This window comes from Microtus oregoni, unplaced genomic scaffold, assembly GCF_018167655.1.
Source record: "Microtus oregoni isolate MIOR12 unplaced genomic scaffold, Mior012 000023F_ref0000262, whole genome shotgun sequence".
Lineage (NCBI taxonomy): Eukaryota > Metazoa > Chordata > Mammalia > Rodentia > Cricetidae > Microtus > Microtus oregoni.
Window position 1 is genome coordinate 7,653,127 of NW_024543082.1, and position 25,870 is coordinate 7,678,996.

Below are 25,870 nucleotides of genomic sequence, written 5' to 3' on the forward strand. Positions count from 1 at the left end.
CGTTGCTTTCTTGACAATGTTTTATTTTTTTTTTTATTTTTTTGGTTTTTCGAGACAGGGTTTCTCTGTGGTTTTGGAGCCTGTCCAGGCTAATCTCGAACTCACAGAGATCCGCCTGCCTCTGCCTCCCAAGTGCTGGGATTAAAGGCGTGCGCCACCACCGCCTGGCTTTTGACAATGTTTTAAAACCTGGAATGCTACCTGAATTTACGTGTCACCCTTGGGCAAGGGCAATGCTAATCTGAATCATTCCGATTTTAGTACTTGTGCTGCCAAAGACAGCACAGTGTTGTTGGCTTAGGGCAGAAATTTTACTGTAAACGGTGCCAGCTGGAAACCTTATAGAAACTAATAAGGCTCAGCTGCAACTGGGCAAAGGTTTAGTACCTCTTCATCCTCACTGCAAGTGGGTTAGGTCCGTGGCTGCCAGGGATGTTCCCTGTGGTTGCCCAGAACCCAGCATGCCATCTCTGCTTCCATATTTGAAAAATAAAGAGGTATTTTACATGACATGTTTTGAAAGCTGCAACTGGAGCTCAATATGCAGACCAGGCTGGCCTCGAACTCAGAGATCCACCTGCCTCTGCTGCCCGAGTGTTAGAATTAAAGGCGTGCGCTGCCACCACTCAGCCTGATATTTGAATTTTGACAGATACAACATTAGTGTTATAGATAGTAACACTAATAATATATAGTGATCTTTGGGTCATATGATCATTTTAACAACATTAGTGCTTCCAGTGCATGGACAAAACATTTTATTTTTACTGTGTATCTCCTTTGATTCGTGTTTTAGGATTTCGGGCAGCCTTATTTTCCTAATCGAATTTATTCCTAAAGGCTTGGTGAGGGTGGGAAGTTGTTACAGTGAGATTTTTTTTTTATTAGTCTTTCAGCCAGGCTACTGTTACTGTTGGGAAACACTGCTGGTGGATGTTTTGTTGTTGTTTTTAACCCAGGGTCTCACCACGCAGCCAGTGGATGGCTTGGAATTCACTGTGTAGACCAGGCTAGTTTGATGTAACTCAGGGCTAAGGCCATCAGGGCTGGGCATTTCCTTCAGGGCAGGCTTTTTATTACTGGTTTAATCACCAGGCTCTTCTTTATTCACCTGTGCAGATTTCCTGTTTCTTTATCCTTCAGTGTCGGTAGGGGAACATGTCTGGACATTCCTAGGTTCTTTTGGGACATACAATTGTTCCGAATAACATCCTATAGTTGCCCGTATTTCTGTGGCAGCCGCCGTATTGCCTCTACTTTGATTGGTGAACTCGTTTCCTGGGATCCCAGTTTTTGTGTTCAGTTTAGACCAAGAGCGATCAACTCTTCAATCTTTTCAAACACTGACTTTGTCTTGCTTGTTTTCGGATTTCCGTCTACTTCTGCTCTGGCTTCTATTCTCCCCTTCGTCCTTTGACCCCGGCTCGACCACAGCATCTGGCAGTTCATTTGTGATCTTTTTTGCAAACACTAAACGTGATCGCCGTTGCTCTCAGAGCCGCGTGTGCTGTATCCCATCCTGCAAGTCTTGGTGTGTCCTTTCCAGTTTCTGTTGCCTTCATTTTCAGGTTCCTTTAAAAGCTATTCGTTGATCCATCAGTTGTTCCGTCATATGTTGCCTGACTGTCCTGTGTTTGCGAGTCTCCAACGTTCTTCCTGCCCGTGATTTCTACTGTCACAATGTTGTGATGTAAAATAAATGAATAAATAAAAAGGCATTTGCATGGCATCAGTCTTCTTCGGTTGCTAGACTTGTCTTGGTCTGGCACAGGATGTGCTGGATTCTGTATTGGGTCCATTTGGTCAAGGTGTGAAGTCCAGAGTTCCTTTGTTGATTTTGTCTGGATAACCTGTCCGATATTGAAAATGGTATTTGAAAGTCCCTTACTATTGCAGTATTTCTTTTGTTGGTGTTGCTCTTTTGAGACAGGATCCCGTTACAGCATCTTCTGGCCTGGAACGCATGGTCATCCTGCCTCTGTGTCCTGGGTGCTGGGCAGGTGTGTGCCACCAGCCTCAGGTCCCAACCACTACTGTATCTTAATCTGTCAACTTCCTGCAAATCTTTAGATTTGCTCCGGATGCTTAAGTGTCTTGCTGGTGGGGTACAGCAACGGCAGGCATCCTCTTGGCAAACGGATCCTTTTGACTTTTGTGGGCTCTCTGCCATTTTAAATTTCAAGTCCCTTTGTCTGATACAAGTCTCAGCACCACTACTCAGTTTCCCTTTTTGTGGACTATCTTCTTCTGTCTTCTCACCTCGTCTGTACATGCCGTGCCATTAAAACTTAAACAGCTACTACAATATATATTACTGATCCATTTATTCATGGGAGAGTGCAATCCATTTACATTCAAAGAATTACTGACAGTAAAGACTTCCATTGCTATTTCGCTGTTTCCTGATAGTTTTGTAGATACGCTGTGTCTACAAAGAAGGCGGAGGCAATGAGAACAGGGCAGTAAGTTGTTCCATGTCAGCTTCTACTTCCGAGCTTTGAATGCTCCCCAGGCTCCAAGGGAAGCTGGGCACCCGGTAACCAGAGCCAGGGTCCTCTCGATAAAGAGGAAAACGCAGTGTGGGACCAGCAGTAACCCACACATTCTGAGAACTGGGGATGAGCATGGGCCTCACAAACTGAAGAGAAAAGCTAGCAAGTTAAGAGCCTGGCAAAGACCCCGATGGACGTGCTATTGTGGGAACACACAAAAGGGATACCTAACCTGAGAGGCCACCGTGGCTGAAGGGAGTGATGGCCGAGAGCCAGGGGAGAGAGCAAGCTCAGAAATTTGAAGTGACTCTGGGTCTTGGCTCGGAGTGGAGGTAAATGCAGAGGGGCGATGGGGGGCATTCAGAGACCACCTTAAGGAATCTGCAGTTACCGTTACAGGAGTGAGAAGTCATCGAGGGGCTTTACATGGGACAGCCTTTGCTTGCTGGAGCGAAAATAATTCATTCGGTAGCAATTATTTCTGAGTGCCAGTGGACTAGCCATCCTGATCTCTAGAGTGAATCATGAGACAGTCCCCCAGGTGGGCTGGCCGGTGCCTCTGGGAGCTGGCCGCTTAACCCTGCCCCCCAACTACTTGAAAATTCTTACAAAATTTTGAAGGAAAAATAAGAGGAGAGTTTTCTTAGATTCTAACGAACTTTATTTCTACCTAGCTGTACATAACTATAAACTGCTAGAACAGTGAATCTGATTAAAAAAAACAGATGACATAGTTAGACCAATAAACTAGGGAATGTAAAAGTGATAAATCCTAAAACCGTACTAATTAAAGCCTCAGGGGCTAGAAAGAGGATCAGCTGAAAGTGTTTGCTGTACAAGAAGAAAACCTGCTTGATCTCCAGCTGGGGGTGTGGAGGCAGGACCCCGGGGCTTGCTGGCAGCCAGTCTAGCTCCAGGTTCAGTGAGGGAGAGAGAGTAAAGAAGACACTAGATGCCAACCTCTGGTCTCCACACATTGGACAATGAACATATAGAAACACACACAGAACAAAACCTTGAATGTTATCTTCAGGGCACCACCTGAAAGGCAAGCGTGGGCTGCATGTGGTAATGCACACTGGTGGATAGCCCAGTAGTCAGGGGGCCGAGGAAGAGGATAGCCCAGTACACAGGGGGCCGAGGAAGAGGATAGCCCAGTACTCAGGGGCCCGAGGAAGAGGATAGCCCAGTACTCAGGGGGCCGAGGAAGAGGATAGCCCAGTACTCAGGGGGCCGAGGAAGAGGATCGCTGCAAATTTCACTTCCAAACAAACAGCTTTGAAGTACAACTTAGATCAGAGAATAACAGAACGCCCTTCATTACAGTACTCCCTGTTTCAGTATCTAATGAATTAGCTTTTCAAAGACAAGGACATCGTGTTCTCCAACCAGCACGGTCATTTGCAATCCACACTCCACTTGCTCACTCTTTCTTTCTTTCTTTCTTTCTTTCTTTTCTTTCTTTTTCCTTCTTTCCTTCCTTCCTTTCTTCCTTCCTTCCTTCCTTCCTTTCCTTCCTTCCTTCCTTTTTTTCTTTATTACAGAGAACTTGATTGCATTTTGCCATTATCTACAGCTTAATTCCTTAGTCTCAACTATCTCCCTTCAACAAATGGAAGCTTTTCAAGAGCAGGCATTTTGCTTTGTCACAATTCTGGCTAATAGTGCCTAGGACTCCTAAGACGCTAAAGTGTTAGCAGAAGTTGCAAGTTTCATCAACAGCGCTTTTTCCCTTGCCTGTCTTCTGCCAAGTAAAAGCCAAATCCATCCTGAAGGCTGGCATGTTGCCTCTCCGCTCTCCCAGGTAAAGGAAGAGAAGCAGATTGTTGCGAGGCAGTGATTGTACGCCAGAGTTTCAGCAAGTCAATCTACTTTCCAAAGAGATAAAGGAATTTTACCTTCCAACCTGAGACTTTGAGAGCTATGGACACAGGCTCAGTGTATTCACTTATTCACTCCAAACAAAGGTAAACGCTTGGCTAATGTCACAGTTGATTAATCTGGGCAGCCTACCATAATTAGATCAGGTAGAAAGCACCCTGGTGGCAGATCTGAAGTCTGGAAAGACCATGATGATCTTAGCCTGAATCTAAATGTCCCCAAGGAATGCCATCAAGACCCTTGCAGTACGTTCATTAAAATCCAGCCTTTTTGTTTTTGCTTGTTTTTGGAGAAAGGGTTTCTCAGTGTAACTGTTGTGTCCTGGAACTAGTTCTGAAGACCAGGCTGGCCTTGGACTCAGAGATCTACCGGCCTCTGCCTCCTGAGTGCTGGGATTAATGGTATGTGCTTAGATTAACTGCTGTCTTAGATTCAGCAGTTAAATTAGCTGCTGTCTTACATTCAGCCTTTTATCTCACCCCATTTAAAAATTATTACAGATCTTTTTAAAAAAGATTTTTCAATATTGTCTTTTAAAATAAATTTTTTTTTCTCATTGAAAAAACTATGTGGGTTGGGCAGTGATGGGCACACCTTTAATCCCACCACTCGGGAGGCAGAGGCAGGCGGATTTCTGTGAGTTCGAGGCCAGACTGGTCTACAGAGTTCCAGGAAAGGCTCTACAAACTCCAAAGCTACACAGAGAAATCCTGTCTCAAAATAAATAAAGAAAAAGAAAAGGAAAAGCGATGTGACAATTGTAATTTTTAAATTAATTTATTGCCAGACAGGGTCTGTGTAGCTCTGGAACTCACTATGGAGACCAGAATGACCTTGAACTCAAGAGATCTGCCTGCTTCTGACTCCTGAAAAGGTGCGCACCACCGACGTGAGGTCTCTCTTACCTGCCCCACCATGCTGGGGATCAAATCTAGAGTCTTGTACTATGAGGTAAGCTGTCTTCTTCTGAATAACACTTACGGTCCTAAAAGACCAGCCTTGACAAAAATATCACTTGCCAGGGTAGGCACATGGGGATTTAGAAATATTAGTAAAGAATACGAAGACACAAAAACATAAAATAGTATCGGGAAGAAGTTCCAGTGAATACTGAAATGGCCTGTGTTTAATTTCCAATTACTTAGAATACCCCGGCCCCCAGAGGCAGGAGTAAGATTTTAGAAAACTGCATTAACATGATACACGGACATGCCAAGACGACTAGATGGAGGTCGCAGGCTACGTCTATAGTTAAACATTCTGTTGTTAGAACAAGTCACACGCACGGCCTAGACCACAATATTCTGCAGGCAAACCACTCCCTGGGTGGAATCCAATGTTATCTCCTTAAGGGAAATGGAACCTTAGCTGAGTCTTTAGAGTTTTGTTTGAGGTAGAAACAAATCTACTTCTTTATCCCTGAAATACAAGGTCTGGATCTTAGCTACCAGTGACAATAATCTTGAGGGAGCAGAACCCTGGGTCTAAATCTAGGTGGAAACTTGCTTGAGGTAGAAACACAGTAACCTTTGTGGTCAACGTGGGAATAGGCTCACGGTTTTTTTGGGGCCTCCAGTGTCCCCAGCAAGCTCCCACAGTAAATGTTCCAAAGAGCTGCGTCACCAAAACAGGGAACGCTTATGCCTGCTTGGCTGACGTCCAGGAACATAATCTGAAGATCAAGATGCTGTAGGCTTAGGCCTCCCAGAAGCCAGACAAGCCAGGGCCATGTGGCTTTAATTGAAATCAGGACTGTAAACAGAATTCAAACTGGCACCGCCTACGTCCTGTCCTAATCACATCTTGACTGCTACATTACGTGGCAAAAGTGATGTGCAGATTAACCCACTGACTGAGTTAAAGAAAAGCAGCATTGTGGTGGAGCTAATCACAAACCCTTGTCAGGCTCACAGCAGAAACGGAAGTCAGAGACTACGCCAGTGTAAACACACCAGTGCTGGTGTAAGGATGGAAGAGGCCCTGTGCTGAGAAATGTGTGTATCTTCTTGTAGAGTGGTACCACACAGCCAGCCAGTACACAGGGACTTTGCTTCGACAGCTTGCTCACCTAAATTCTGCCCCCAAATGCAATAAACTCAGTAGTGTTCCCTGGGGACTCAGACAAAAGCCAGGCTCATTCTAGGTGGATTTTAGCTTTCACACCCTGAGCAAAGAACCCTGTCAATCCAACCTGTCTGGACTGTGACACAGCAAACATGAAGTCTGGCATAGGGAGCTGACCCGTGATGGTCTGTCCTGTGGCCCCAGGAAGCTAATACCCACACCACCAAGCACTTTCCTTCACTGTGGAGTCCTCTACCCACAAGACTCTTGTTTTATAGACATTCACCCTTCCCCATCCTAAAATGCATGCTTCCCTTTTGTATCCATCCGTCTAGAAGACAATTACAACCCACAAAAGTTTTATATGTAAATACGAGATAAATGTTCTTCTTTTATTGTCTTGTTTTTTTGAGACAGGGTTTCTCTGTGTAGCTCTAGCTGTTTTGGAGCTTGCTCTGTAGACCAGGCTGGCCTAGAACTCAAGAGATCCGACTGCCTCTGCCTCCTGAGTGCTGGGATTAAAGGTGTGCAGCAACACAGCCTGATTCATGTTTTTGTTTTGTGAGACACAAGCAATAGGATTACAGGCACGTGCCACCATGCACAGCTTTTAAAAAAAAATCAGAGTTTGTTTGTATAGGATCCAGCCTGATTCTGTCATTCTATTTACTTTTTTGTAAGCATGGGTATTTTGCCTGCACGTATGTCTACATCACGTGTGACTGGTGCCGACAAAGGCCAGAAGAGGGCATCAGCTCCCCTGGGACCGTTACAGAGAGTTCTGAGTACCTTGAGGGTGCTGGGATGGAAACTGTCTTCTGAAAGAGCAGCCAGTGCTCTTAACCACTGACCACCTCTCCAGCCTGATTCTGCCCCTTTAAAATAAACCCACAATGACAAATAAAAAAGAAACTCCATCTATGACCAAAAAGGTTCATATCCATACCAATAAATTTGTAAAACTCAAGCAGACAAAATGACATGGAGAACTTACTGTCTCAACTCGCAAAGCCACCAAATAAGTATGTACACAGAGTCAGAAAATTATTTTAATAGTTACAAAACATTTGTACAGAATCAGTATAAAATAATAATTGATTATTATAATTATGAGAATTGGCCTGCTGGCTCGGAGACCATCTCCGGGAGCCCGCCCTGATGACGTCTGTCATGGTAGTTGATGAGATGACCAGGTCTTTTTTTAAAAACCTCTCTCTACTCATTCTTTGGAGGCTTGAAGTGAATTCGGCAGCGTTCATTAAACACCTAAGATGTTCAAACAGAAACAGAAGTCACTGAGTTATCCTGTCAACAAGTTAGGAGGACTCTAGCATCTGGTCTAGGTCAACAGGCCCAGAAACACAAAATTTCTTTAGCACACCAAAGTAAGCGTGATGTACACCCTGGTAACATTCACTAGACGATTTCAACACCCATTAGCTAGCTGGATATGCCTTCTGCGAAATTATGTGAATTTATGTATTTCTTGTTTGGGTCACCTTGCTTCCTAAAATCTGAAACATTTCCTAAGTGTTAGAGAATGCTCTCTGACTAAATGAGGCAATGCTACATAAAAATCTTGGCAGAGCCATTCACAGGAGTAACAGGGCTAAAAAGAGTAAGAAGTCTTGTTTTGTAGTTCATATTGGTATTTAACTTACTATGTATCTTGGCCTGGACTCAAACTCACAGTCCTGCTTCAGCCTGGCTAAATTTTAATTTTTCTGTGGACTAATAATACACAGAAGAATATTGTCTCTCTGTGTCTTAGTCCGCTGTTCAGTGTCCTGAGAACACTCAGGTTTAGTGGGATTGTGATCCCATCATGTTGAGGAGCACCCGTGACAGCACATCCAAACGGTTTTCACCATCCCCCTCTCCCATCAGAGCCCCAGAAAAACTTACGACCTTACAGAGAATGTGCGCATAGACAAGCACTGCCAAAATCTTTTAAGCAGCATAGCCCTAATGCAGATGCAAGGGCAAGTATAGGCTACGCTTTGGCAAGGAAGACAAAGAAATGCCATAAGCAGTCAATTTATAGTCTGTGATTTATTCATGCCTTCACATGTTCTGAGTTTTTTTTTAAAGATAGATGTAATTATTTAATGACACAGGAAATGCTGGCTGCTAACAGGTAGAAAATGACGTCATTTATGACTTTTAGAAACAGTTAACAAGTCTGAGCTGGAAGGTTATATACCAGAACATCACATTTGCTCAATGATTAATCTGTGTGTGTGTGTGTGTGTGTGTGTGTGTGTGTGTGTAAATTCTGAAACAAAAACTCCTGAAGAGACAAACAGTTACTAAATGCTAGAAGTTAGTCAGTGCCCAGCAGCTGATCTCTAAGTCCAGAGAGATCTGGTCAGAGTGTGGAGTGTGGAGAAACTCAGCTCAGCTGTTCTCCCTTCTCTGGAATTTACTTATCTAAGTGGTTCCTTTCCACTTAATGTTCCCTGTGTAATTGCATTTAATGAAACTCAATGAATATTAACGGACACAAATGCAAAATAATGTTAGCAACTTTGGTTTTGTAAAAAGTAACTGCATAAAAGGCTAATTATAACAAATAACTTGTTTGACAGTTCTCAGTTAACTACAATAAGAACTCTGAATATTCTATATGCCCATAATTAGTGTTAGGAGATGCACAGGATCACAAAACCCTCCGGCTGCTTGTAAAGCCGCTGTGCCTCCACACAGAAGTTCGCACTCCCCACACAGAAGTTAGCATTGCTGGTTCTTTGTTCTCAGTTTCCTGCACTTTTTGTTCCTCCCCTGGCTGCCCCTTGCTCCCTCAGTTCTCTGCAAGAACCAACATTATTTCCTACCTTCCAGCTCCTGTCATTTACCACTTCTTCAACATTTAGTTCTGACTGCATCCATTTCAACTGCAAGAGAGGAAAAATAAAAACAGAAATTCTGAGTAAAGAGTTAAACCTAGCACCCCAGTCGGGGTGCAGGCAGGCAGACCCTGGGAACTTGTTGGCCAGCCAATCTAGCTAAAACTGCAAGCTTCCAGAACAGTGGGATACCCTGCCTCAAAAAACTAAGGTGGAGAAGTAATTGAGGAATACATCCTCACATCAACCTCTGGCTCACACACACTAGCACAGGAGGCCATACCCACACACACTCACACACACCAAGTACAAAATAAAGAAAAAGCAAATTTTCAAAAGCACAGGTAATACACATTGTATTAGTAAACTGTCCTTTCTGCCTGAGCTCTCTGAGACACTGGCTCTCCACAATTCAGTAAGTCTATCTCAAGGTATCCATCCGTCCCTTGTCTAGGGATGGGCTGGCCTGACTAACTGTGACAGGGAAGGAAAGAACAGCAAACCAGCCCAAGAGCAAAAAATTTCCCTGAAAAGAACTGGAAATAAAACCATTTCTAATAGATGTCACCATTGCTTATCTCAGGACAGAAATGAGCTTCCAGTGGGAAGGAGGAGCCACAAATCCAGCTGTGCAGAGCTTAGTCATGTAGAGAAAGCTCCCTAGAAACTCCAGCTGACTGCCTCACTTCCTCCACTGCCTCCTGCTGGGCTGTGAGGGCCGATCTGGTGAGGTTAACTCCACCTGTTACAATCTATTATTCCACTTGGAAGTGTCCCTGAGGACATTCTGCACTGCCTGGGACTCCTAATGGGGAACTGACTGCCTCAAAAGGGCTTTCCCGGATGATTCCTGCTAGATATGTGGAGCACCCAATCTGACGGTGCTACATACAGGATGATGGATACATGGAGTACCCCAAATGACGGTGTTACATACAGAATGATGGATACATGGAGTACCCAACCTGACGGTGCTACATATAGGATGATGGATAGATGGAGTACCCCAAATGACGGTGTTACATATAGGATGATGGATACATGGAGTACCCCAAATGACGGTGTTACATACAGAATGATGGATACATAGAGTACCCAATCTGACAGTGCTACATACAGGATGACGGATACATGGAGTACCCCAAATGACGGTGTTACATACAGAATGATGGATATATGGAGTACCCAACCTGACAATGCTACATATAGGATGATGGATACATGGAGTACCCAATCTGACGGTGCTACATACAGGATGATGGATACATGGAGTACCCAACTTGACGGTGCTACATACAGGATGACGGATACATGGAGTACCCCAAATGACGGTGCTACATACAGGATGACGGATACATGGAGTACCCAATCTGACAGTGTTACATACGGGCTGATGGATACGTGGAACACCCAATCTGAGGGTGTTACATATGGGCTGATGGAGAAGTGAGGATGCACCCACAGAAACCCAGCCTCCCAGGGGTCCACTGCTAGAACAAGGACAAGAAACACTGCGGTTACAAGGTTAGCGTGTGAGCAAGCTTCTCAGCTAAGAGTGCTGGCTGCTGAAGGTCACGGGCATCTCTGGAGGTGTTCGTTGGGATGCAAGACTTCTCTAATTCTCAAGTTCTGTGTGAGGACCCCGCCCCTGGAGGTGGGTGGTATAATATCCAAGAAGTTAAGAAGTTTGATATCAATAGAATACAGATTTTACAATAGATACAACAGAGTACAGATCTTAATTTGCTACATTGTGCCATATATATAATTTGGATTCAGCTCTTATTTAAAGAAGAAACAGTAAGTAGGTGAGAAAAATGTTAAGGAGGTAGTAAATATGAGATAACTTTTAGTAAGAAAAGTTAAAAAGAACTTTTTCATTCTATTACTATAAAAGTCCATGAAACGGTTTCCACATTGGAACATGAAGCATGGGTGACCGAGCTCCGAGTCCCCACGTTAGGGTCACTCATCTGTAGCTCCAGAATAAACTAGATCATAGCTGAAAGGGGGAGGGTAGGATGAGGATGAGAATGTTTTAGATAAGGATTTTATATAATAAAAGATGAAGTGATAGGAATTTTCCTAAATGGAAAATATAAAAACAAAACAGGGACCCTAACCTATAAAGGCTGGAATAGGTTGTACAAGGTTTGTGAAGAATGAGTCTTACAGTCGATATGTTTGATACAGTCGATATGTTTGAGTTACTAAAATTCCTAACCACTCACTAGTTTGTGACTTTAGGGATGCCAGTTAAAGTCCCTGCATCCTCAGTGAATGAGGAAGAGCTGGAACGGCTGTCTGAAGGATTGTCTCTTGCAGAGTCCACGACACCTGAGGAAGGTAAACAGCTGCCACTCCCTCTCCCCTGTAGCACTACTCACTGTGGCCTTACAGCCCGGAAGCAAAGCTTACATTTATTCACTGATTGCTTCCAATGCCCCTCCCTATAGTGCCTACGGCCATGCCTTCCAGGCACTAAGGGCAAAGGGGCAGATTGAGAGCTGAGCAAATAGACACAGTCGCTCCTGAACATCCGGGCTTCGCTAAACCTGTACTTCACTAGCAAAGGGAGCGCGGCTCTGACTTTTCAGCATATGTCTTAGCAGTCCTGCCCCACATCCCCAGTCAACATCTTCACCAAAATCCAGGAGGTGAGGGTAGTACGGCGGCTGCGCTCACACCACTGCTGCTCAAGCAGGGTCCACCTGGCTCTGTGGACAGCTCAGCCTGTGCCCCTTTCCTCCTTCACTAGTTAAGATAACAGGTTAGTTGGAAAGGATGACCTTTCCTGAGAGTGGAGGACAGGTTTGCAGCCACACTCAAGAAACAGAGCTCCAGGCTGTGGTGGCGCACACCTTTAACCCTAGTACTTGGGAGGCAGAGGGAGATGGATCTCTGTGAGTCTCTAGACCAGACCTAGCCTGGTCTACAGAGAGTTCCTGGACAGGCTCCAAAGCTACAAAAAGAAACCTTGTCTTGAAAAACAAACAACAACAAAAACCAACCAAAACAAACAAACAAACAAACAAAAAAAGCAAGCAAGCTTAAAGCTATTTATTCCCTGACCAATTTTATAAAATAACATACAAATAATCCTGAATATGAAGGGGAGGGACAAGGACTATTCTAACAAATATACCATCTGGAGACTCCAATCACTGCCTGATGAATAAGCAAGCATGGAACAGAGACCTAAGCAGTACTCAAGGGTGAAGAGAGACTCAAACAGAGTTGAGGCTGCCTCCAGGCAAACACAGAGAAAGCACAGCAGCCTGGTCTACTGCTGTGTGCCCCAGGCATCTGGTTACATCTGCTAAACAATACCAACCAAATCCCACAATTACTTTAGATAGATGATAGAGAGATAAATAGACAGATAGATTAGATGATTGATAGATGATAAATAGGCAGATAGATTAGATGATAGATAGATTAATAGATAGATAGAGCATGTTCCACTCTGCCTTTTCAGTCTCCTCTGACACACAAGAACTATAAGTTGCCCACTGTGCTATCTTTTTTTTTTTTTGGTTTTTCGAGACAGGGTTTTTCAGTAGCTTTGGAGCCTGGCCTGGAACTAGCTCTTGAAGACCAGGCTGGCCTCGAACTCACAGAGATCCACCTGCCTCTGCCTCCCGAGTGCTGATGCCACCACCACCAGGTGTGCTATCTATCTTAAGTAGACAACTATACTATGGTGGTCATGTAAGAAAAATTCCTATTATTAAGAAACAGCAGGGCTGGAGAGATGGCTCAGGGGTTAAGAACACTGGCTGCTGTTCCAGAGGACCTGGGTGAGCTGAGTTTAATTCCTAGCACCCACATGGCAGTCCACAACTATCTGTAACTCCAAGGTCTGATATCCTCACACAAACATACCTGCAAAAAATGTTAAATGCAAATACTATACTACTTTACATATGGGACTTGAGAATCTGTGAACTTTGATCTCCCTGGTGGGCAGAGGAACAGTCCTGGAACTGACCCCCAGAACACCAAAGCATAACTTCTTTCTTGGTAAGCCACAAACAAGGCCTACAGAGCAACATTTCTGCCTCATTAAATGTATTATATGAGGAAAAAAGCTCCCTTTCATATATCCCTGAGTGAGCACTTGACTTGTAAAATTGTTTATTTGTGTTTGTGTGTGAGCACAAGCGTACACTTGCAAGTGGAGGCCTGAAGTCTGTCGTGTGTCTTTTCTAGACAACAGTGAGGTAGGATCTCTGACTAAACCTGGTTCTAGTGAATTCTGGCTAGTCTAGCTAGCCAGCTTGTCCAGGGACCTCCTGTCTGCCTCTGGAGGGCTGTGATTACAGGGGCTGACAGGCCACTCAGGTTTTTTTTGCTGTTGGTGGTGGTTTATTTGATGTATATGGGTATTGTGTTTGCATGTTTGTACACCATGTACATGCCTGGTGCCTGCAGACACCATCAAGGGTGATCAGATTTTCTAGGACTGGAATTATAGTTATAAGCCTGTGTGGGTGCCAGCAACCAAATCTTAAGTCCTCTGGAAGAGCAGTCAGTGTTCTTAACCACTACGCCATCTTTCCAGGCCCACATCACCCAATTTTTTTTACAAGGGTTCTCAAGATTCAAACTACAGTTCTCATATTTGCAAAGCAAACAATTTATCTACTGATCCATCCTCCCAACCCTGACCTCATCATTTTTTAAAGTAACAACCATAACTTCCTTAAAATTTTGCATTAAAACTCTATTTTGAAGACTGTATTAGGGAAACCTCTGCCCTAGACATGTAAAGTCTGCCCAACTTACCTTTGTCTGTTCTTTTCTAAGCTGCTTTAATAACGTTAAGTCATCCAGGTTCTTCTCTCTTTCTTCTCGGAGACTTTTTACTACTTCTGAGGTTTGGGCTATACAGTTCTTTATAACTTTGTCCCTACTGACATGAGCTGCCATCAACTAGAAGAACAAAGGAATAAAAAGAGGGAAAGAAATCACATTAGCTTGTTACATTTTAGTGTTAGGAAAACCAATTTGAGCCTTCAGAAAATTAATAGTTTAAGTTTTTATTTATTTATTTATTTATTTATTTAAATTGAATCTCTTGAAGAGATTCAGAGGGAAAACCTTGGAAGACGCAGAAGACAAGGCCGGGCTGCCTCTGCCCACAGTCCAGGCCAGCACTCCTGCTCCTCCCTCCCATCCTGCAGCTGTCCTTACTCCCTCACCACACCCAGCATGAGCTCCTGTACCCTACACCTCCCCGCCTCTTCTGCTAGTCTTCCTTCTTTTTGTCTTTTCTGGCTGTTTTTAGCCTCGTGTTGCTAACAGGGGGAAGATGTTAAGCAGGAAGTGATGTGGAGAATAATACAAAGAATGTTACTTAACTTTGCCATCAGAGGTCTTCTCAAAAATCTCAAGTAAGTATTAATAAAGAAAACCCGAGGCACAGATTAGTGGTTGCATCGGTTTTGTGTGTTGATTGCAAGGACAGCTGACAGAATGATTCCAATAATCCCTTCTTAGAGTAACACAATCAAGAACAGCCTTTCTCCATCTGTCTTGGGTAGCCAGGTGTAATGATTGTGGTTCAAGGAGGAGAGCATCAAAAACTGACCACATTCAGATATACCAAGACATAAGTGGACCATCAAACATCAAAGGGATGCTAGGACTTGGACCTACCCCCACTTGCAATGACTAAACACCACACCATCCAATTTCCTAAAACCACAGTATTTACTTGATTGCTCAATAGAATGGCATACTTTAATAAAACAGACACACACACACACACAAAAAAAAAACCAGAACCTAGATGCTAGTAGGTAGTGTTCTAAATTTAATTAAATAAATAACTTTGTCCACAAAAGCATACTGTCTATTTAAGCAAAAGGCCATGCATGCATAGGCCAAACAATTCTGCTCCCATTCTTTATAACCATTTCTTCAGATTTGTGCATACACCACACACGGTCTGGAGCTGTAACATTAAAACTAGTATACTTCCTCTTTCAAGTGTACGCAAAGAGATATGACGGCATGTGCGTTTCACAGCGTATGTACAAGTCAATTTGTTTCTTATTTTGTCTGCAAAGAAAGATACGAAGAAACACAACGGAGAGACTCAGGAGATAAACTTACAGACTCATAGAGCTGTTTACAGGTTTGGCTGGCATCAATCTTCCCTGCAAAGGAAGCTGTTGGCACCGTAGTGTTTAATTCATGTACTATTCTGTCATCAATTGTCCTCATCACCTTGAGTAATTCCTATATTTAAAATAAAAATATAATTTCAATGAAGTGTTAAGTGTTTAAATTTAATTACTTAAGCAAAAAGAAATTTTAGCTATTTTACAACTATTTTATGTAAGAGGAAAACAAGCTAAACAGAGTATAACCAAAATATCTTTACCACGAGGATAATGGGTAGGATATGTAATAGTGATTCTCACAGAGGACTCTGAGCCTAGCTCTGTGGCTCAACAGTGAAATCCCACTGTCTGGAATGATACCCAGCAAACTGTGTCTTCCAGCTCCAACACAGCCAAAGAAGGTCCCCAACCTGGACACCACACACTCTCCACAACCAGCGATGCCACCGCTCCAGTTCCGCACGGACAGAACCAGTCAACTCAGACACAAAACAGCACACGCCAGCTTTACCTTCCAGCTCTTTGACTTTCTATGACTGTAAATATTTTTGTGATAAAAATGGAACAACTTTGCTACTAGAGAAAAAAACATACTTTGGCTTCTTTAATTCACTGAACAAGTAGAAATTAGTTTTAGCTGTTCTTTAGAAACCTTGGGTAACATTTCTCAAGACTCTACTTCCCTGCAAATGGTCTCCAACTCACACAAACCCAATCCAAAGGACAAGACCAAAAGTTATGATCTCCGAGTGGCTGGGGATGTTGCCCAGTAGCAGAGCACTAGCCTACCTCCTTCGCGGCTCTGAGTTCCATCCCCAGGAACCTACTGCTCCCAAAAGAGAAAAGAAAAAGAGCTCTTGGTACCCTGCACAGCAGGACCTGACCCACACTGCAGGCAGTGCTCACGGTCCTCACCAGAGAACTGCGCTGTCCTCAGTTAACAGAAACATGGGACTGAGTTTCTAACAGTAGACACTTCTCTTTCTCTCTCGCTTTTTCCTGGGACAGGGTTTTCTCTGTGTAGCCCTGACTGAGTTAGAACTAGCTCTGTAGCCCAGGCTGGCCTCAAACTCAGATTCACCTGCCTCTGCCTCCTGGTGCTGTGATTAAAGGCGTACTCTACCACTGCCGGGCTACACTTCTCTTTTTTATATACATCCCCGACAAAAAACACCACTTCCTCTGAAAACCTGCTGAGAAAACAATTATATTAAAATACAAACACACTATTTGTGGAAACTTTGAAATTAGCATTTAACGTTGACATGTATTAGAGGAAACTTCACCAGACCATCTCTCTCAACATAAACCCTTTCTTTCCTTTGTCAAATTAAACCCACGACTGAAGCCAACACTTTCATTTTTTCTCCTCCTATGTAATAAAACCGTTCCTTATCATTAATGTTACCATCTGTCAAGTCTTAGGATGTCCATATATCTAGAAATGAGCTCAAGATGGACTACAGAAGGATTTACAGCGGTTATGGTTAAAAAGCCAGCATTCCTTAGGAACTTGTGAAACTGGTTCCCATCTGCCAAAGGAGTCATTTCCCTAGTCTCTGGCAGAAAGGACATGGTGACAGAGCAGAGCCAGCCCATCAGCCTCCAGGCTCCCTCAGTTCCCCACTAAGGGTGCTTGTCACACATTTCCAAGTCCACACTAGCCTCCTGGCCCCTCCTTCCTCCTAGCTACTCAGCACCCCACACCTCAACCCCCATCTTCCCACCCTCTCCACACCCCAACCCCTCCCTATTCCCTAGCTCTTGTTATGCTCTCTCCTTCGGTCTCTGTCACTCTCTGTTCTCCCCCATTTCCCTAGCCATAAGCAGTCTTAATTCTTTTTCTTTCTTTTTCACTCTTTTATTCACAATAAGAACCTTCTTCTTGGGTTGGAAAGATGATTCAGAGGTTAAGAGCACTGGCTGAGTTCAATTTCCAGCAACCACATGGTGGCCCACAACTCTTAGTAATGAAATCTGGTGTCCTCTTCTGCAGGCAACACTGTATACATAATAAATCTTAAAAAACAAACCAAAAACCTTCTTAACCTTACCAGCATGTCCATTTCAGTGATTCTTTATTGCATCCCCTCACATATACCTTCCTTTTAGATAAATTTGAAAAAAATTAATTACCCAATTAAATTAGTAATACATTAACAGGTTTACTATTTATACACTCATGAATATTTTATGAAATTGAGATACTATGTAACATTTTTTAAATGATTTATTTTTATTTTATATGCATTGGTCTTTTGCCTGCATGCATGTCTGTGTGAAAGTGTTGGATCCCCTGGAACTTGAGTTACAGAGAGCTGTGAACTGCTATGTGGGTGCTGGAATTGAACCCAGGTCCTCTGGAAGAGCAGCCAGTATTCTTAATCACTGAGCCATCTTTCCAGCCCCCACTATGCAACTTTTAAAAATGACATATTGTGAACATTTTGCCTTGTTACTAAAAATGCCTTGAAGAATCCACACCACCCCAGTCCTGGGAATCAAACTCAAATCCTCATGCATGCCAGGCAAGTGCTCCATCACTAAGCTACTCCCAGTTTCCTTGAAGACAGACTTAACCTTCTGTAAGACTTTGTGAAAGAGGCAAGATTCTAATCGTTTTGTCCATTTAATCAGAACACGTAGTCTAAATTATGCCCTAACACTTTGTTCACCTTAAACTGTGGAATATTTTAATAGCCGGCTCATGGTCTCAAGACAGAAAAAACCAGCGTTCACAACATCCATAATATGGATTAATAAATCACAGGCAAGGACTCATGAGAAAGCCCAACAGATAAAGGCACCTGCTGCCAAGCCTGATGACCTAAGTTCAATCCCCAGACCCACATGCTGGAAGGAGGAAACCAATTCCCACAGGTTGTCCTCTGACCTCCACTCACTTCAACACCATTGCATAAGCAGTCCCTTCCCCAAATAAATAACAACAAAACACCACAGGCAAATAACACAAAGTCCATTGCCTTGTCTCCTTCCCCTGTATCTACTTCTGCTGATAGACAATCTCAACATAGTCCCTGGGCAACTACCACTTTAAATAGTATGCCATATAATGCCCATGATTGTAAATTTCAAACAAATGATGAGTCACTTGGGGAGTCAGGGGAAGAAAGCAGCTGGGTGTGGTGGCACAGCCTGTGAACTTAGCACCCAGGAGGCTGAGACAGGAGAGTCATGAGTTGGAGACTAGCAAGGATTACATAGCAAGATCTTATGTGGGGGCGGGGAGGGATAGATCAGACAAAGCCAACCTAACCTCCTTCAACATGACTGCTTTTTCCAGACCCTTAGAAATCGCCTTCAAATTCTTCTTTTCCTCCCTCGCAGTAAGGAAAAACGTATCTTCTGAGGCCAAGTTTCAGTTGTTCTTTTTAGATATCTTTCCTTAGCCAGGAGAGTTCTCAGCAACTTTCTTCTTTCAAAGGTACAGCGGTTACAGTCCCAGAGTTCATCTTTTTACTAACTCACACTGAGCTCGAGCAGTTGCTGAGAGAGAGAGAAGCACTGTGGGAAAGAGAAATCTTATGGAACAAAATAGGATCAAGTTGGGGCTCCGAGCTGTCTCGGCTGGGAGATGAAGAAACGCCTCTGACAAAGACCAGACATTCTCGCATGCAGAACCTAGCTTCAAATCTTAACCTGGGATTAAGAGGTCAGAGAGCTAGAAAGGGGACATCCGAGAGAAGGAAAGGAGGTGGGACAGCAGGACACACAAACATGAGAGTAGAACAGGAGAAGACTGGGGTTTAGGCTGGAGCAGGATGGAAGGCAGGCAGAGAAGACAGGCTAGAGGGAAGTGTTAAACCAAACTAAGACTTGGGAAAAATTCCTATTCAGAGCTACTTTCTAAGTTATTTAAAAATATAATTTGTTTTTTAAAAAATTTAAAGGGGGTTCCCTGCATGGGTGGATAACGGTCCTCCCAAAAGCCACATTATTATATAAAAACTCCAATGCTAACTGTAGGATACCTCCTACAAGCAGTAAGGCCCTAGTGGCCCCCAAAGAACACAGGTTATTATCATTACTCTTAATTGTCCACCAGACTACACGGTAAGATCCAATTGCTGAGGACACCATACACTTTGGTCATAGGACATAAAGACACTAAGAAGGAACTAAGCAAGAAGCATCCTTCCTGCTGGATAGCTTTCATAGTGCCAAAAGGCTCCTAGGGAAAAGTCACTGACAATCTTACCTAGCTGTGGGCCTCATAAATTACAATAACAACAACCTGCCAGGCAAGACACATGGAGATAACCAACTGCTTTCTGACTGGAGTTGACTGCTCCACATAACTCACACCTGGTACTGTAAACTTGGTTAGGAAACCATGGCTGAAGAGATCACAGGCCCTAAAGTGGAACCTACTACTGTTGTTTTTGCCAAACGGACAAGCAGCTAAGATGCCATAGACTAGTGCTGTTCTGTCTTTGTCAGAGAAACTTCTTTTTGGCAGTGGATGGGAGTTAATGCACAGACTCCTAATTGGTCAAAGTCCTGACAATAGGTGACAACTGGCTGCTTGGTCCTAGAATCAGTACCACTCCCTCCAAGGCTCAGATACCACAAAGATGGCGGAAGAACGTAAAAGCGAGAGATGGCTCAGTGGTTAAGAGACCTGGATGCTTGTCCAGAGGACCCAGGTTCTTCCTAGCACCCTAGCTATACAGGTGACTCACAACCATTCACAACTCCAATTCCAGGGGATCTCACTCCCTCGTCTAGGCTCCGAGGGTACTAGGCATGTAGGTAGTACACAGACATACATGCAGGTAAAACACATATAAATATTTCTAAAAGATTTGTTTTTAAACTGTACAGTGTACTATTTAAATTACCAAATATGCCTTTAGGTAACCCGTACTGGTGGTATTTTTAATAACCACAACGCCTGCCTGGTACAATACGGGGGTGGTAAACTGGAATGAAAATTTAGAGCAGGTTTAGTATCATTAAGAGCTCAAGAATTGCAAGGATGCCCCCATGCCAGCCACTTAAAATAGACCGCTGAATGCTTGAGAAAATACAGTGTAAGACAAGACTCACTACTGTAGGGGATGTTGCAGGATCTTAATATTTTCTGAGAAGAAAAGAAAATGAGTGAAATGCTCTAAGAATGGTGGGGTTATATGATCAGATTTGTGTTCTGAAACGACTGCCTATAAAGTGGACTGGACACCAGGATAGATGTAAGGAGACCAATTGGAAGGCTGACACAGCAATCCACGGAAAAGATTATACGGCTTAAAATTTGTTGAGCTTTTATTGATGCTGAACTTTAACCATTTCTGCATTTAGGTACCGGCTATAACTTAATCATGATAAACAAATCCTCCCAATAAAACAATGTGGACAAACTATTAACATCTTTACATAACAATTTTTGTCTGCATTAATTGGGTAATTTTGTCCACATTAATTAGGTAAAGAATCTACCTCTTTAAAAAAATGTATTAGTGAGTGGGGTGTACATGTTCCATGGTGAGCATGTAGTTGACAGCTCTGTGGATTTGGTTCTTCCATGTTTACACAAGTTCTCAGAATCAACTCCAGTTGTAATAAGGCTTGTGTGGCAAGTACTTTTACCTGCTGAACCATCTTGTTGGTTCTGAACCCACCCACTACTTTTGCAATCTTATCAACAGAATCTACAAATGAGGGCTGCCAAGTAGACTATTTTCCCCCTTTCTTATGTACTGGTGGATTCCCAACCTATGATTTGGAGCTGGGCTTTTGATACAGCGGATACTAGCATGTGAGGTTATTTAAACTGAAATTTATAATTTAAAACCTTCAGTTCTGGTGGCTGGAGAATGGCTCGGTAGTTAAGAGCACTGACTACTCTTCCAAAGGACTTGGGATCAATCCCCGGCATCCACATGGGAGCTAACAGTTGTCTCCAATCTCTAATTCCAGTCCTAAGGGACCCAATGTCCTCTACCTGCTAGCAAAATGCCCATTCAGACAAAATGAAAATAAATCTTAAACCTCCAATTACAGCAGCATACTAACAAGCTGGAGACCCACATGTTAGCAGCAACACTCCATGTAGACAGCACAAAGACAGACTATTTTATCACTGCAGGGAGTTTAAGTGCACAGAGCAAACCAGGTGAGGGTGCACGGTACACAAACCTGACAACCGAGTTCACTCCTGGAATCCACATAAGGTGGAAGGACCGACTCCACAGACTTTCCTGACTTCCACACATGCATGCCCTGTGCTTTCCCACACGCTCACATTCACACAGTAATAATTTTTACAGAAAAGGAATAAAAATACAATGATAATATCTGAACTGATGACACACTTATTCCAGGAGTGTTGAGAATTATAAGTTATTATTAAATTTCATAGATTGCAAAAAAGGAGAAAGAATAAGAAAAGACTGTAAGTGTCTCTCCGGGCTCACCTCCTTACAGTGGAAGAAGCACCAGAGCCCTTATGTCAACTCCAGGAGATCTAGGACAAAGGCTGGGTGGTTTAAAGTCAACCCAAATAATCTATGTACACATGAATATACATTCCTAATGGAAATAAAGCACTCTGAAAAGGAATAGTGAGTTGATTTTTCCCAAGAGATATATGACCTGGGTCTCACCTGGAGAGAAAGGAAGGTACTTCCAAGTGACAGGTGTGGGGACGAAGCATGGAAATGACAAGAGCATGTGCTCAGGAACAAGTCAGGCCTAAGTCACAAGGCAGAGGGTTCAAATACACGACAAACATGAAAAGGGGGTTGGAAGAGAGAAGCATTTGGGGATAAAAGTACAAGTCAAAGATTTTGCCTAGAGGCACACAAGAGGATCCTGTTCTAGAAAGGATTGACACACCATGTTTAGATCTTAGAACTTCGTTATGTGACCTGAAATTTACACATGGCCTAGATCCTAAATTCAGACGAGGACACAAAGGTGACTCACGAAAGGAGACATCCCAAAGCCGCAAAAATGACTAATCCCACAGCCTCTGCCTCCTAACTGCTAGGATTAAAATTGTGAGCCACCACGCCCAGTACAAAAGTGTATCAAATGTCGTCATGTGCAGAGGGCAACATTTGACAATGGGAATAAGTGGCTGTTACTGATCTGTGCATTTATTGAGTTATATTCTCCTTCATTAGACTATTCTCCTACTTATAGCATCTTCTCAGATCTCCTGTCTACTGCATCCCAATGTATCAAGAAGCCATGACAAGGATTAACTGAAACCTAGATAAGGCTTAATTATGCTCACATATGCGTAACATAAAACCACCGGTAACACATTTCTCAGGATATATACCCATTCACTGTTGAGCAATGCATGACTGTACAGGAAATGTATGCTATAACTTCTGCCTAGAATTCAACCGGTATTACCTAAGACCCAACTCAACTGTGACCTCTTGGTATATTTCTTTTTGAGCTCTTATGCATTTCATTCATAGCTCACTGTCTTCTACATGTTTTAATCCAGACTTAAAGCTCCTTTTTCATACCCTGTCCACCATGATACCTCCTAAAGCTTGGTAGCTGGTAGATAACCTGATAGTGGCTAAATTGTGTAGCCTGGGGTGCATGCTAAAGCCCTAAGTACTTGTAGATAGGGATTTTAGGAATGAAAGTTAAGTGGAGGTCACAACCAGGCATACACTGGTTTCAATTTCATTGAGAGGCTGAGGCAGGACTTCTTGAGCCAGAATTATTTGGGCCAGGCTCCACAACATTGTGAGACCTTGTCAAATACATACATATATACACAGTTACAGAAATGGAGGTCAACAGGGCAGGAACCCTAATCTGAGGTACTTATTAGAAGAGGAAGAGCGACATTAGGGACCCTGTCCAACTGCACAGACACAGACTAAAGGTGTGAGGACATGGTGAGAAAACAGCCACCTGCAAGGCAGGAAGAGACCTCACCAGAAATTAACCCCAACCCCAGTCTTCCAAAAGTTCAGGCAACCACATTTCTGTTTTTTAAGCCACTCAGTCAGTAGTATTTAGTTATGGCAGCTTGAGCAGACTAAAAAGTACTCAAGGAATTTTCAAATGTATGTTAAAGTAAGAGTCGAAGCATTCAATTTTAAATTTTATTTTTTTGGATTCCATCTCATTTTGGAAATGAGGTATTTTCTGGGAGTGCTCCGGGGCGGGGGGGGGGGGGGGAGGCTTTAAAAAAAGTTAAAACTCTCTACAAATCGTTTAAGCCTAAAATCAGAGCTGTGTGAAAACAAAAGCAGAGTAATACTAATAGTTGGGACTGGACAGGAAGGGACAGGGATTGTCTAGGAAAGCCCATCAGAACACTTTTGAAGGTGAAAGCATCCATTTTGATGTTGACAGACATTTGCCTTACAAGTATATGTCAACGTCAAACTATGCCAAGTACTCATAAATACCTGTGGGCTACATCATATTCAAAATATATCCCTCCAAAATAGCGAACAAACGCTGAATCCAGTTGATACGCAGGCAGCATATTTAAAAGCACTCGGCTTTTGCAATTGGCTTTGAAACTCCTCAAATTAAAAGGTGGACTAATGGATTGAGTGGTGGATAAATAGATATACATACAGTTAGAGCAGATACATAAGAATTTAGATGAAGAATACAAGGGCATTTACAGTACAGATTCTTTTGTAATTATGGGGTAAAATACTACCTAATATTTACGATAAAAAAAAAAGACATATGACCTTCAGTTTCCACTGGTAATGAGCGCCAGGCTTTCCATAGTTAGATACTTACATATAAAATGATCTAACAGCGCTTAAGAATGCAAACTTTGATCAATAATTTGTGAGAATTCCAGTCAACCATGTCTTATAATTTTACCAAATGCATCTAAAATTAAGCTATATTAAGGTTTTACATTATTATAGCATCTTCATGTATGTTCTGGTCCCATCTGTGAAGAGGTGGGAACAAAAAGTAATACGTATTTACAAGGAGGTTAGAAGATATGCCAAGGCCAGTTCTGGGTAAACAGGGGTTTTGCCTTTTAAGTTCGATATTTATTAAGTTTTTTGCCAAAGCTGGGTGGTGGTGGCACACGCCTTTAGTCCCAGCACTCAGGAGGCAGAGGCAGGCAGATCTCTGTGAGTTACAGGCCAGCCTGGTCTACAAGAGCTAGTTTCCAGGACAGGCTCCAAAGCTACACAGAAACCCTGTCTTGAAAAACCAAAAATCTTTTGCCAAAGAGATCAATTTGATGAGGTTATCTTTAAGAATACCACTACCTCCAAACTACTCAGAGTATTAAGATTATTACAGCTAGGTCAACAATGATATGTGAAACGAATCTTCACTATCTTTAGCTTAAAAATCGTGATTTAAAATTCAACTCTAGTATCAGAACACGTCACCAGTAACTTGCATGAAAACTGATCAACATCCAGATCATTATTCTTGAATTCTTGGGTAAGTATTAAGTTCTGGACCTTTGTTGTGTTTTGTACAAAAAGACACATTTTTTTCCCTTAAGTGTCAGGATCAATAAGGCATTAGCACAAACCAAATATGAGAATTAACCCTCCCTCAAAGCTTTCAAATAGTCTGCCTCACCAAAACAGGACACTATCACAAATATTTTATCAAGCATACAAGGCCTTACACTTCTCTCCCACAAAAGCTCAACTCAGAAGTGGGAGAGGAACTGCAGAAGCTAGGGGCTAAGTTCGGGGAACCGCTGAACTGTTGCAATTCAAAATAAACCCACAGCTTCCGAGCTCGGCTTTAGCACTCCGGAATGAGGCAGAGGACCTCAGCCACCTCCCTGCACCGAGCAGCTACACTTTCCAAGGCCACCCCTAGCCCCCATGACCTCCAAAGTTCCCCTAAAAGAAAAGCTCGGAACCGCCTGCTTTTCTCACAACTTGTCCATACTCCCTCCCAGGCCAAAGCACGAAACAGGATCTGGGGACAAAAGGCTGGACAAGCCTGCCACGTGAGGAAAACTTCATCACCTGGAACTCGGCGAACTCTTCACAGTTCACACCGCCACTGGGCGCCGCCATATTGGACGACCGCGAGGACCCCGCCGCTGGCCAATCACCGTGGAGCAGAGGTGTCCGCGGTGCTGCCTGATAGCAAGTAGTGGGAGCCCAGAGCAGAGAGCGCGGGTCACCTTCCTCGGAGCCTTTCCACTCTGTCCCTAGAGCATAGGGTGCTTGTTAATAAGGAACGAGACTCCGGAGAAAGCGTCGAAAAACAGGGGCGTTTGGGACAGTGAGGGTGGGCAAGCGGTGAGAATGACTAAGTCCTTTTTTAAAAATCGCTAAGTGGAAGCAGGCTTCCCTCAGGGACATTACTGATGCCTGCACACCGCAGGGCCCTGGGCCCCGAGTCCCCCCCACGTGTGTGATTCGCTTGCACCGTCCTAAAACTCTACTTAGCACTCCACAGTTGGCACACGTCACCCTCCCTCCTCGGTCTTCAGGCCCGGGCA

General features: G+C 43.3%; 1 protein-coding gene and 1 non-coding gene across 2 annotated transcripts; both read right to left on the minus strand.

The window, feature by feature from the left end:
* Positions 1–183: 183 nt before the first annotated feature.
* On the minus strand, positions 184–285 carry LOC121462084. The gene has a single exon (XR_005976258.1). It is a non-coding gene; the product is annotated as a U6 spliceosomal RNA (small nuclear RNA).
* Positions 286–7,464: 7,179 nt separating this feature from the next.
* Mix23 (mitochondrial matrix import factor 23) lies at positions 7,465–25,862 on the minus strand. The gene is made up of 5 exons (XM_041673168.1): positions 25,389–25,862; positions 15,404–15,529; positions 14,072–14,218; positions 9,272–9,331; positions 7,465–7,703 (listed from the first exon to the last, which is right to left on the minus strand). Exons 1-5 carry the CDS (start codon positions 25,437–25,439, stop codon positions 7,653–7,655), a joined length of 435 nt encoding a protein of 144 aa, XP_041529102.1. The 5' UTR covers positions 25,440–25,862; the 3' UTR covers positions 7,465–7,652.
* Positions 25,863–25,870: the final 8 nt, after the last annotated feature.